Source organism: Diceros bicornis, chromosome 20 (genome assembly GCF_020826845.1).
Source record: "Diceros bicornis minor isolate mBicDic1 chromosome 20, mDicBic1.mat.cur, whole genome shotgun sequence".
NCBI lineage: Eukaryota > Metazoa > Chordata > Mammalia > Perissodactyla > Rhinocerotidae > Diceros > Diceros bicornis.
The window spans coordinates 11,745,484-11,758,726 of NC_080759.1; the positions used below are offsets into that span (position 1 = coordinate 11,745,484).

The 13,243-nt window shown below is 35.6% G+C and overlaps 1 protein-coding gene across 1 annotated transcript in view; it reads left to right on the plus strand.

The window, feature by feature from the left end:
* ADAMTS6 (ADAM metallopeptidase with thrombospondin type 1 motif 6) overlaps positions 1 to 13,243 on the plus strand; it is a 320,979-nt gene that overhangs the window by 265,354 nt on the left and 42,382 nt on the right. Inside the window, exons 18-19 of the mRNA XM_058563973.1 lie at positions 88 to 251; positions 679 to 817. Coding sequence (XP_058419956.1) covers positions 88 to 251; positions 679 to 817 — 303 coding nt within the window. The remainder of the gene's footprint in view (positions 1 to 87; positions 252 to 678; positions 818 to 13,243) is intronic.

The window sequence follows — 13,243 nt, forward strand, 5'->3', positions numbered from 1 at the left end:
TCATTGTGCACTATAGTGCAGTTGTTAATCAGTGACATTGCGGTAAATGAAATTTCACATTTTTAGGTGGACTGTGTTTTTTTTTAGCTTTAAAATCTGAAGGGGATGATTACTATATTAATGGTGCCTGGACTATTGACTGGCCTAGGAAGTTTGATGTTGCTGGGACAGCTTTTCACTACAAGAGACCGACTGATGAACCAGAATCCTTGGAAGCTCTAGGTCCAACTTCAGAAAATCTCATTGTCATGGTAAATGTGTCTTTGCCACTTCATTTCTGCTGTTTGTAATCTGCCCTGTGAAGTAGAAATGGGCAGGCTTTATTATCTCTGTTTTACTGGTGGTGAAATTAATGTAAATAAAGGTAAAATGGTTTGCCTAAGTGTGTAAAATATGTGTAAAGTTAAGGCCACAGTGCTCTTTCCATATGACTGTTTGATCTTTTCAACGCCTGCTTGAATATTTTTATAACCAAATAAGGCAGGTGAGAGAAATGGCTCCAAATTACCCGTGAAAATGGAAGGAGAAAATTCAATATAAGTGCATGTGTTCTAAAAGTTGTCTTAAATTTCCCATGAGGCTTACTTCGTGACATTTTCTTCTTCAAAAGAAATAATAAATATCTGAATGAAGGCTCATTGTATTTTAATTATCTTCACCAGTTGTTTTCAATGGCAGGTTCTGCTTCAGGAACAGAATTTGGGAATTAGGTATAAGTTCAACGTTCCCATCACTCGGACTGGCAGTGGAGACAATGAAGTTGGCTTTACATGGAATCATCAGCCTTGGTCAGAATGCTCAGCTACTTGTGCTGGAGGTAAGACACCCACTAGGCAGCCCACCCAGAGGGCAGGATGGAAAGCACAACATATTCTGAGCTATGCTTTGTGTTTGCTAAAGAAGCTAATTGGAAACATTTCTTGCAGGTTTGCTTCAAGCTGTAATTTAGCAAAAGAAACTTTGCTTTAATTATATTATATTCCATTTGTTTTTAACCTCATGTAATTTGTACAGATTTGTTGGTAAAATTCATCTTGGCACAATGAGTGTCTCTGCTGGTGCTTCTCCCAAGACTATCTTGAAGGTGGGCTGTTTGCTTTTCGTGAACGCATTCTTGGTAAAGAACATCAAGAGTTTTAAATAAGAAAATGAGCAAGAATCAGACGGCACAGATGCAACTTCTTGTAATGGGGGACGAGAATGTATGTCTGTGTGCTTGTGTGTTTGTGTTTGTGTGCTTGTGTGTTTCCCACAATCCTATTCAAACTCCCTTCTCCAGCCATCAAAGTTAAGGGACTATATACTGGGAAACTACAATAATTACTGGTGCCTGGGTCTCTGGGTTAATGGTGTATGCTGACCCCATTATAGTCCCTCAGAGAGGTAGCTGCTAGGCGGTGGTTGGTGATGTGTTGGTTGTCCCATGTGCGTTTTTCATGGGTGCCTTTTCCCCACAATTTACTCTATTCCTAATCCTCCTCCCTCTAGTGGCCACCAATGCAATTCTTTACCTCTGGCTGGGAGAGCAGGACAGTTGGCTTCCTTCAAAGCCAACACCCTTGCTGCTGCATGGACTGGTGAGTAGAAGTGCTGTGCAAGCAGCATCTTCCTTCTCTCTGGAGACTAAATGCATCGCCTCCACCGTACACCTTGATCCCAATAGGCAAGGAAACAAACCCATCCCTCAGGCCTAGGCTGGACTAGAGCACGTCACCATTCCAAAAGCAAAGACTAAATTTTGAATAGTGATATTTAGAATGGGAGAAATTGAAATAAAGTGAATCATCCCATTTTACCCCGTATTCCAATGTATTACCTATTTTCCCTTTCTAAACTACTCAGAAACATATGATTTAACATGGACTTTATCCTATCTTGTCCTGTACTCGTTGAATCTCTAAACACCTCTGATTCTTAAGGCTTGAATCGGAGAAATTATTTTCACAGAAATGATTATCATGTAATAGATTCAGTATTTTTGGACTCATATAGAATTAAATCATTGATTGACTACAACTCGAACTTCAGTAAACACTATACCAACTAAAAAAACAAAAAAGCAAATGAGTAATAATGTTTTCTCCTGTGTGAAGTGTCATGAAATGTGGTTATGTATAATTTGTGGCAAATTTTAAAAGATTTCTAATTCCCATCCGTTTTATGTGTGAAATGGCTGGTGATTTATAATGTAAAGTTTAAAAAACTATAGGGCTTTACTATTTCTTTTAATAAAATAAAGGATATTTGAAATTAATTGTTCAAGTGAATGCCATTATATTATATTTTAGTGGCATTTATAATATAACTTTCTTTGTTCCAATTAAATTCCTTTTTATTCAATCTATAAATTAATTTCCTCATTTTCACATACCAAAAAAAGTTTCTTGATAACAATATATACATAATTCAGGCCCTGAAGTAAGATGGGATAAACTTATTAAAGAAGAATCAAAATAATTCAAAGTTTAGGAAATCTACTGAGGAAAGTCTAAATGTTGAGGTTGATTAGCTTGGAGAAGAGAAGGCTGAGGGAAAGTATATTAGTATCTTCAAGTATGTGACAGAATGTTGAATGGGAAATTCTTAGTGCCTGTTCATCTTTGTACTGAAAATTGCTATATTTGGGGATGGTTTAGACACAGTCTTGTCTGAGGCCAAGGAGGGATTATGTGAATTCTCAATGTTCCTTCTAACCCTATGATTCTTTTGTTCAAAAAGGAGATAGTTCTACAAAAAAGAAAAAAAAAAAAAAAAGACCAGGAGAACTGAATTTAGAAGAAAACCTATGATTTTATGAAAGTAAAGAATTATGAAAAATCTTAAACAAGTCTTCTTCTTTTCCATAGCACTTGTATTGAGAAATCATAATACAAAAGTGATTTCTTATGATAGGGGATAAAACAAACAAATAAACAAAAAAACACGAGGAAAAAGAAAAGCCCCTGGAGGGAGAATTTTCTCTTCTTTCTTCTTTATATTTCTTTCTTCTGTTCTGGAGCTACTGATCCTAGATACTTGAGGTGGTTCTTGGAACCGGAATTCTGCTCAGTTGTGAGTGATGTGACGGCATTCATGAGGCCATTGCCTTCTTTGGAAGAGAGGTGTACAGTGCTTGAAAGTTGGTGGGCATAGTGTAAAGAGCTGCAATTTGTCTTGCTTGGTAGGTGGTTCTCAAAGTATGGTCCCTAGACCAGCAGCATCAATATCACCTGAGAATTTATTAGAAATGTTAATTTTGGGGCCCCCCTCTCAAACTTACTGAATAGAAACTCTCTGGGTGGGGCCCAAAAATCTATGTTTCAACAACCTCTCCAGGTGATTCTGATGCTCGCTCAAGTTTGAGTACCACTTGTTTTGGTTGACAGAGAAACTGAAACCTAGCCCTCTAGACACATAGAATCTACATCCTTATCACTGAAGTCTGTGCATCCCACCAGACTCATTTTGCACCTAGAACCATGTCTGGAGCATACTAGGCACTCAATAAATGTTTATGGATGAGTGAATGAACAAAAGGAATTATTTTGGCAATCATATATTTGTGCTAGTTCTTTCCGGGGTGAGAAATGAGTGTTTAGAATTGCTAATTTTCTTAAGAGGTGGAGCAAAGGGATTGCCTGAGAGAGACAGCATAATTTTAGTTAGCATGAATAGGTAAAACCAAGCTCTTCTCTTTTATTTTCTCTACTTTGAATAGGTGGAAAATATTTCCTAGGATATAGAATGCATATATCAATTATTGGAGTTGTTCTTCCTATACATACCCCACTTTTAACCTCAAGTGCTTTACATACAGGAGGCTTATGATTGAGGGAAGTAAAATCCCTTAGGATTCAGGAATCTTGATCAAACTAGAGAGCCAGAGTCATGTGCTTGGTAATGGTAAATGGAACTGCATCCATAGTTAAGGAACCCATAGTTCCATAGTTAGGGAAAGATAAAAAGACTTTATCTTTCAGGATAAAGTCATTTCTATCTAGTTTTCACTCAGGAACTAAGGATCAATACCAAAGTCAGTTCTTAAACGGGATACTCCACTCTCGTCTTTCCAGGGTAGTGCTAGGTGTCTTGAGGCTGCCAGAACTTTTAAAAATGGAAAAAGAGAAAACAAGAAAGATCTCAAAGAACTTTCTATTGCAATCTCACAATGTTCTCATCTACTACTGTCTTGCATATAGTTTATTAACGGCAAGATCTTTGGACCTTGAGTTTGGGAGCAATGTTGGTAGCTTTCTCTTATGAGATCTTTTAAGATAAGAAGTTTTGGGACTGTTTTTCTGTTGCTTAGCAGACCCAATGACAAATCTGATGCTGCAGGAAACATTGCTGGTGATTCAGTCCAAGAAATGGTCTTTTCTCTGAGTCAGTGATGAAACACTTCCTTAGCCTAAATAAGAACATTGAGGTGCTATGGAGTGTTGTCTTCAGGATGAATGTGATTTTTAAGATGTAGTTGTGACTCTTCCTCTGAGAGGAATGAAGGCCAGTGGATTAAAACTCGGCTATTTTCTGAACCATTGTTATTCCTACTAGAGTTTTGTTTCTTTACTCCTTATCCAAAGTATTTTATACTCTGTAATTTATCTGACTCCCAAATTTATATACTACCATTGTATTCATGATTAATGTATTAATTGATACAGCTTGGCTGGGTAGTGAGAATTGTATTATTTTGAAATACAAAGCTTTAAGAGTTTTTTTTTAAGTAGTAATTTATGCCAGTATGCCCTGGCACTGTGACTTTTAAAGGTTCAAATAACAAATATTGTATATTCATCTTTTGATTTTAGTCGTACATAGTCTCTTTTTACTAATGTTTGGCTGGATGTGTAGTTCTCAAATTTTAGCATGCATCAGAATCACCTGGATGTCTTATTCAAACAAGATTGCTAGATTCTGCCTCCAGTTTCTGATTCATTAGGTCTGAATTCTTGGGGTAGACTCCAAGAATTTGCATTTCTAACAAGTTTCCAGGTAATGCTGGTGCTATTGGTTTGGGAACCATACTTCGAGAAACATTGAGCTGGACACTTAGATTTCATAAAGTAAGTGCCTATTAAAACAAAGCGACAAATCTTTTAGGTAATAATCCATATTATAGGTGTAATCCACGTTACAACTAGTCTTTTTAATGATAAATAGTTCTGCTCCTCAGTTGTGTAATAATAAATAAAATTTTACAGTTTATAAAACATTCTCTGGTGCCCTGTTACATTTGATCATCCTCAACAGCACCGTGAGGTAGTCATTGCTATTATTCTTGTTATTTTATAGATAAAACTCAAGTGAATTAACTTGCTAAAATCAAGACTTAGAAATTGAGTCTCCAGTGATTTTTTTTTGTTATGAGCATTTTCTTTCATAATAAAAATGGTCCTTGAAGGGAAATTTTTCACCAGGTGGCCACCTTGATAGAGGAACATGACATATCTCCACTCAAAAATATCTCCTTGGGCCGGCCGGGTGGCGTTAGCAGTCAAGTTCGTACATTCTGCTTCATTGGCCCAGGGTTTGCCAGTTTGGATCCTGTGCGTGGACCTACTCATTGCTCATCGAGCCATGCTGAGGCAGCATCCCACATAGAAGAACTAGAAGGACCTACAACTAGGATATACAACCATGTACTGAGGCTTTGGGGAGAAAAAAGAAAAAGAGGAAGATTGGCAAGGGTTACCTCAGGGCCAATCTTCCTCAAAAGAAAAAAAAGATAGTCTCATCTGATTTCATGAGACTAAAAATATGTAAAAATGTTTAAAAATTTTTTTAAAAAGTAACTAAAAATATTTAAAAAAAGAAATCTCCTTTACTAGCTTTGAAATTTCATTTTTTCAAATACTTTCCCTAAAGCAATGGTTTTCAACTTTGGGTGTACATTGGAATCACCTGGAGAACTTCAAAAAAATTCTGATGTTTGGGCCCATCCCTAGAGATTCTGATTTAATTCATTAGGAGTGTGGCCTGAATTTTAAAAACTCCCTAGGTAATTCTAATGTGCTGCCAAGGTTGATAAGAATTACCTTTTAGGCTGATTGAAGTTTATTTGGTTTTCAAATAATTTACATTCAGATGCAAATACCTCTGGGAGCATTACTAATTCAGGTCTCTGTTATTAATTGGCTACTAGTTGAATGCAAGGTTAATAAGAGTTAGGTATAAGTATCTGGAGTGCAAAAGTAGAGGGGGCAATAGAGAAGGGAATGAAAAAAGTGGTAGAATGCCAATTAATTTCATAATTTTGTTTAGTGTGGCCATTGACCTTGCACATGCCTATAGAAAGCTTTTTCATAGCTCAGTTTATTTACATTACTTTCTTCTTTACTTGATGGATCATTTATAAGCATCTAATTAATACTTTTAAAACTGACTGAAATTGTGCTAAATATTGCTTCTTGGCCTTTTAGCTAAGATCAAGTGAAATTGTGCTAAACAGATTTTCTGAAATTCTTCCTTCTAATTTCAAGTTTCTATGGTCCTCAGGGAGCTATAATGAATAAATGGTTATATACTCAACTAACTTTAATTTAGACCCACAAGTCAGAATATAAGAGTCATATGGCCCCTGTTTTAACTCAATATTTATAAAAACTGATAAGAAACATTTTTTTTCTCTTTGTGATTTATAATTCTAATCAGAGGAGGCTTTCTATTGTTTTGGGAAATTGTTCCATTAGGGAATGCATCTTTGCAAAATGCAGCAGTATTCATGATAATTTCCTTCCCTACCTTTCTGGATGTGTCTCATTTCCCACTATTCCCTCCCCACCCCCCCACCGCCACCCCACCCTCTGTCCCCAACATCCCTAATTCCTCCTCTTATTTAATACAATGGTTAGGCTTTAAAGCAAAACCTTCCAAAGTCAATTAACTGAGAGTTGGTGCTGTACTGTTACATTCAACTTTGCACCTGTTCTATTATAAGAGACACCTTAAGAATGCTTTATTTGTGGTGCAAAGAAAGGCAGACATACATATATATTTTGCATATATTAGTTTTAAATTTATACTCTAAGTATACAGTCTTTGTCCTGCGATCCACTCTAGTGACACTTCTGATTACTTTCTCCAAATTGTTTTTTCTAGGATTTTCTTTCTTCCTCTTTGTGTAGAAATACAAGAATTGCATACCAAAGAACTCAATTTGATCAGGTTTCTGCTGACAAACAGAGGCATCTCTCTGCTAAACATTGCCTGGCAGCTCAGGGGAAAAAAGATAAGCTATAGCTATGCTTAGATTGAGGAGGAAGAAGGAGACAGGTTTATTTTTAGAGGCAATTTTGGTTTTGTTTGAAGATTAAAGAGCACAGATTTTCTTACGTATACTATGGGGTTATTCAGGAATGTTTCTGATCAATTGTATTGACCATTTAAAATGTTATCATTACTTTTTCTTTTACATTTACGTAGCCTAATTAATTTTTCTTGTATGTTTCATGCTTATTTTATTTAGATGCTTATTTTATTTATTATTCCTTTTCTTCCCTGGAGGTCATCTTAAGCCTAATTTGTGCATGCGTGTGTGTGTGTGTGTGTGTGTGTGTGTGTGTGTATCATATAAACTTAAAAGACATTCTATGTATTTCTTCTTTCCAGCTAGGACAAAATCTTTTTATTTTACTTTTTGTGATTTCACCTGATTCATGTGGATTCTTATACATATTGGAGCTGGTTTCTACTCTTTAAGATTTTTAAGATGCTTTACATAGTTTCCAACTACTGTTTTGTATTTTACTGATTTAGGACCATATTTTTCAGACTGCACCATGGTGCCCCAAGGCACTGCAGCAGATTCAGAGACACTGCAGAATATTGTTCATTTTCAATGGAAACACAGATTATTGTATACCACACAGATTATTACTATTAACTTATTTGATAGTACTATTTAATAAGTGAAATTCTTAGATATTTTTTTCTGCCTAGGAAGTGCTGAAAAAATTACTGAGACACTAAAGGTGCCATGAACAAAGAAAGTTTGAGAATTCTTGATTTAAAGTCAAACAAGTGTCGTTAAAGTTGGATAAAAAATAATCACCTCCCTTCCTTTCAATAGATGCTGAATTTCATTTCATAAAAGGAAAAAAATTCATATAAACTTCTTATTCAGGGTCCTGGTGATGTTCAGAGTTTAAAAATAGAGACTCTTCTGTACTTCCAGTTAAGGAACTAGAAGTCTGGAATAATATGTAAATTTCTCCTTCATATCTATATTAAGTATTCCTTCTGATGTGTCCTCCTGAGTATGTTTCCTTCCTTTGTCTCTGTTAGTTCAGTTTAAGATTGGTGGGTGATTAAAGCAAAAACAAAACAAAACAGAAGAGGAAGAAGAAAGAAAAAGAAATTATGTATTTAAAAGAGCCCCTGATAGCAAATTCTTGTTTGCAGCTTACTACCTAACAAGTTTATGTAATAATCTATGCTATTCTAATTATTAATAGCATACTTTTACAATTATTTAAATTAATCTATCATGCAGATTGCCTTGCCCCTTTTAAAATGTTGGATATTTCTACATTGTTTCAATGGAACCATTATATGTTCATGTTATATATTTTATTGTTTTCAAGAATGATACAACACAAGCATATTGTGCACTTAAAAGTACAGTAAATCCATTCTAAAATAACACTTTTATAATTGTCTTTCAAAAGTAATTATTAGAAAAAATATAATGCAATCTTTAGGCCAGTACTAACACCTGACTGAAAGATAACAGCTGTCAAAGTACTAGGTAAAACAGAGGCAAGGGCTTTACATTTTCACAGATGTCCTTCTAATTTCTTTGATAATTCTAAGATACCTAACAAATTTAACATCACTAATAATGGTCAATTCACATTATTAGTGAACTAATAGAAGGTGGTTCAAATAAACAAGTGTTTTGAGACTTGACTTTTATAGACATAATAACAATAATAATGACTGACACTTGTATTGGGGCTTATAAAGGCCATATACACTGTAACTTTGACAGAAACTCAAAGTGGAGAAGTCCAAAATGGAGCATACAGAGGAAAGCACAAATCAATTGTTTTTTGAGATTCAAAATAGACTTGATTGAAATAAAGTGTAAAAGACATAAAAAGTTGAATCTTATAACTATATTTGCTTTTCTTTGATTTATAATTTACCATCCAAAAGTTACTTTCAGAGTTAAGTAAAAGATAACAGATGGAAATTTTAGTTTGATAATTAAAAACACTTTACTCATTGCCATTTCTTTCTCTTTAAAGAAACAATTATATAATTTGTTTTTAAGAAAAATTCCCTATAAAAGATATTTTCTGTGTGAGGTTGCACAACGTACTATTGTTTGAAACTGTAAGGGTCATTTTATATTTTATTTCTGTATATACCAAACTTAGACATAAAACAGATCACTGTGATATTTTTAATAACACAGATCCCTTGTAAAAAGTGACTTGAGTTTACGAGGACTAAAGATTTGCATTCAGCTTGTTTATTATTCCCTAATTTTCTCTTTGGTCTTTGAAAAATAAAATATTTTAGAGTAGACATGGTCTATCATTGCATCGATTGTGGCATCCTACTATTCGTTCCCTCCCACATCCTCTCCTTTCAGGTCATTTTCAATGTTGAGAAGGAGGAGTACCCTTTAACATACAGGATTAGTTAGTGGTACCAGGCATTGTGGCAGGGCAAAAGTGAACATCACTGCTCCCAAAAGTCTAGGCTCTGGAGCCATCAATTGCACCAGGCTCAGTTCTCATATAACATGCCCTTGAGAGGAGTAACTCCTCTAGACAAACTCATGCTCCTGGTTGGTTCACACTTCTGGAAGTTAATATGTTTGTTCATTTATTTGTCTATAATAATTATTTCTATTTATCTTTTTCCTTAAGCATATGGCTTCCCCTATATAATACACTTAAAAAATTATTTAAATTCTCCCATGTATTTTCAATATAATTTAAGCTTTCTAACTTCTTGTAAAAAGTCTTACATATGAAAGTTTAGTTTGATAACCTGATGTTTTTTATTGTTTACTCCTGCATATTGTGGCTTGCATTTTAACTAATGTTAAGATTTATAGCCGAAGGCAAGAAATCTCTGCTACCCTAGTGCTGTTTTCCTTCTTCTTTCATCTCATTTCTATTGCTTTAGAGATTATATTCTTCCCTAACATGATCCTGGATACATATTCACTCACTGAAAAACCTGGGTAAGGCTGAAACCAAAGTCTGAGTGCATTCCTATTGTATTAATGATCTATGTGTCACAGGTCATGTTTCACTTCACAAAAATTCTGTCCAAAATAGCATTTTTAACAATCATAGCATTATGCATCTTTACAAGGTATTATATATAAAATGCTTTTGGAAAAAATTAAGCCTTAAATGGTAAGCATCATCATCCCAATTTTATAGGACCTTATGATACCACTATATAGTATTTTTACTTGAAGAAAATGAAGATTTTAGTTTAAAAGCTATTCAGCTTGTTTGTAACTCAAATATGAAATATTTACTCTTTGATTTCAAGAAAGGAGTTTTATATATAATTAAAAGAAAAGCTTCTCTATTGGGAATAAATCTGTCACAGTGTGTGGAAGAAGCTCAAGGTCTTCTTGTACGCTCAACATATTCCTCTGAATTTTTAATAAAATACCAAAAACAAATAAGGTCCTACTAAAGATCATGGAGATTCCGTGTTAGTATAATATTGAGTTAATTCTTTATGTTAGGAACTTGCCTCTCACAAATTTTTACTTCTAGTTAGTGTTCCACCTCTTGACATGTCAAGCCCCTTCAATGTGTACCTCATACTGGTAAGAACTTAGGCACTGAAACAAGGCTACAAATCCAATGGAATCTCACAAATGCCTGTTTTCCAGACATTATTCTGTAGAGTACAGGGGAAAAGCAGACATAGAAGGGGAAAAATATTGAACAATTGAATTGTGGAAACAGAAGAGACAAATTGCATAGAATTTTGGATCTGGAAGAAACATTAGGAATCATCTAATTTGAGTCTCTTATTTTACAAAGGAGAATGAAAACTTGTTTCAGGTCATTTACCTAAACTGCCTAGAACTCAAAATGAGGTAACTATACATGGTAGAAGTTGGAGTAAGGAAAAACACAGTAACAAGATAAAGATGTAGACATTTGGCTATGAAAAGAGTTCTTAAGATCAGTGAAGATCAGGGAAAGAGAAATCAGACAGCATATAACAAAATGGGGGGACTATAAAATTAAAAATTTTAGACCTCAAAATGCGTTATTTTATTAAATAAAGTATCTTCCATAATATAATTATAATGGTACTTGCCTTATCTCCTCCCCCTGACCCCATTTTAATGTAATCTCATTGAGGTCAAGACTGTCTCACTCATTTTCCCCCTTATGAAAACGAAAAACCATGCCTTAGACAGTAGGAATTCAATGAGTTAAACCGTTAGAAACTTTCCATGGAAGAGATTACTCTTAAAATCTAATGAGTAATAAGAATTCCTTCCAGGGATGGTGATTTCAAATAAACACAGTATATGCATGCCCCACCCTACCTTACCATCACTAAACACAGTTGCTGTAGAAAAATACAATATTTTTAGAGCCACATTTTCCTTTTGATAATCCTTTGTTTCCTTGGGACATCTAGTTTTGCTTAGGGCAGAAGGGAAGACCCTGGGAAGGCAGAGAAAGGAAGCCTTTGAAAGATAAAAACTAGCAGGAGGCTCTTCAGAAGAAGGAAGCCTATGGGTGGAGCTGATTGGTACCCTCGGTGCCAGCTGTTAGATCCAAGGCAGATGGTCTTTACTCTGCCCTACAAATGCTTGTGTCTGGCCAATAATCACACAGCACAACAGCCAGATTCCAGCAGTGAAAGGCAGAGCAGAGAGACATTTTTTTTCCTGGCACTTGTTGCTCTTTGGATGCTATCTGCAGTGAAGATTTAGATTAAATTAATATTGCTGGCCATATGCTTTGTATACTGTGGTTATATAGTGTTGTCTTGGTTGCTAACTACTTTGGATGCTGTGGTTAAGCAAATTGTTGCCTTAGCCACCAACCACATTTTTAGTATTAGCTCTGACTTTTTAACTTTTTTCCCCCTCTTCTTCTTCAAAAAACTGTTTCTTGGGTAGATATGATGTGCTATGCCACTAGGTTAAACTACCTAGATGTTGGTTAGCTCATCAATCCCAAGGATACATTTATACCTCTTTTTCTTTCTCTTGTTGATTCACTCACATGTGGTTGTAGACTGCTCACTTACCAATTGAATGGTCTGGGACTGAAATGCTGGGTCTTATGAGTAGATTTGAGAAAAACTAGAAGGTCTTTCTTCTGCCTTTAACCTTCCCCACATCTTTCTTGGTTTAACACATAGTGCTTTCCAAGTGAAATTTAAGTGGTAATTTCTGTGCGTTGAGTGCCCTCTCTCTACTTTTAAAATGGTAACTACCCTGAGAAAAACAATATATTGCCAAATCTTGTTATAAATGAATTTATAAAATTATTTAATTCTCTGAAAGAAGAGAGAGATGGGACGTGAGAACATTGAGCAGCTTATAAGGGGAGGAGAGGAGGGATTGAAAAGAAGGCAAAGAAATGAAGAGGAGCTGTGGTCTCTGGAGTCTTCACTCAGGATTGGCCCTAGGACTGTAGCTCCTGTACAAAAGGCCCCAGGTTTTTCACTGGATCCATCACGATCTCCTAGAGTAAGCATAGCCATTGAAGGATTCCATCCAGGACTCACTTGCAGCTTGGTGGACTTGATTATTTTCTTGTGGTATATGCTGTTTCAAAATACTGAAAGCCGGGGCTGGCCCCGTGGTGTAGTGGTTAAGTGTATGCGCCCCACTGCTAGCGGCCCGGGTTCGGATCCCGGGCGCACAGCGAGGCAAAGCTTGTCAGGCCATGCTGTGGCGGCGTCCCATGTAAAGTGGAGGAAGATGGGCACAGATGTTAGCCCAGGGCCAGTCTTCCCCAGCAAAAAGAGGAGGATTGGCATGGATGTTAGCTGAGGGCTGATCTTCCTCACACAAAAAAAAAATTACTGAAAGCCATGTCTTGATGTGTAGCTAGAGCAGTGATTCAAGTTGGGTACTCCTTCCTCTCATTGGACAAGAGAACCTCTGGTGGGAAAATAGATCATCTGTAACTTTTAACTATTGGCAGAAAACTAAATACAAGATCTCACAAATTTAAACTTATAGACTAAAAGTAAGGGTTATATTTCTATTTAAGAACCATCATATTTGATTCTTTGATATCAAATT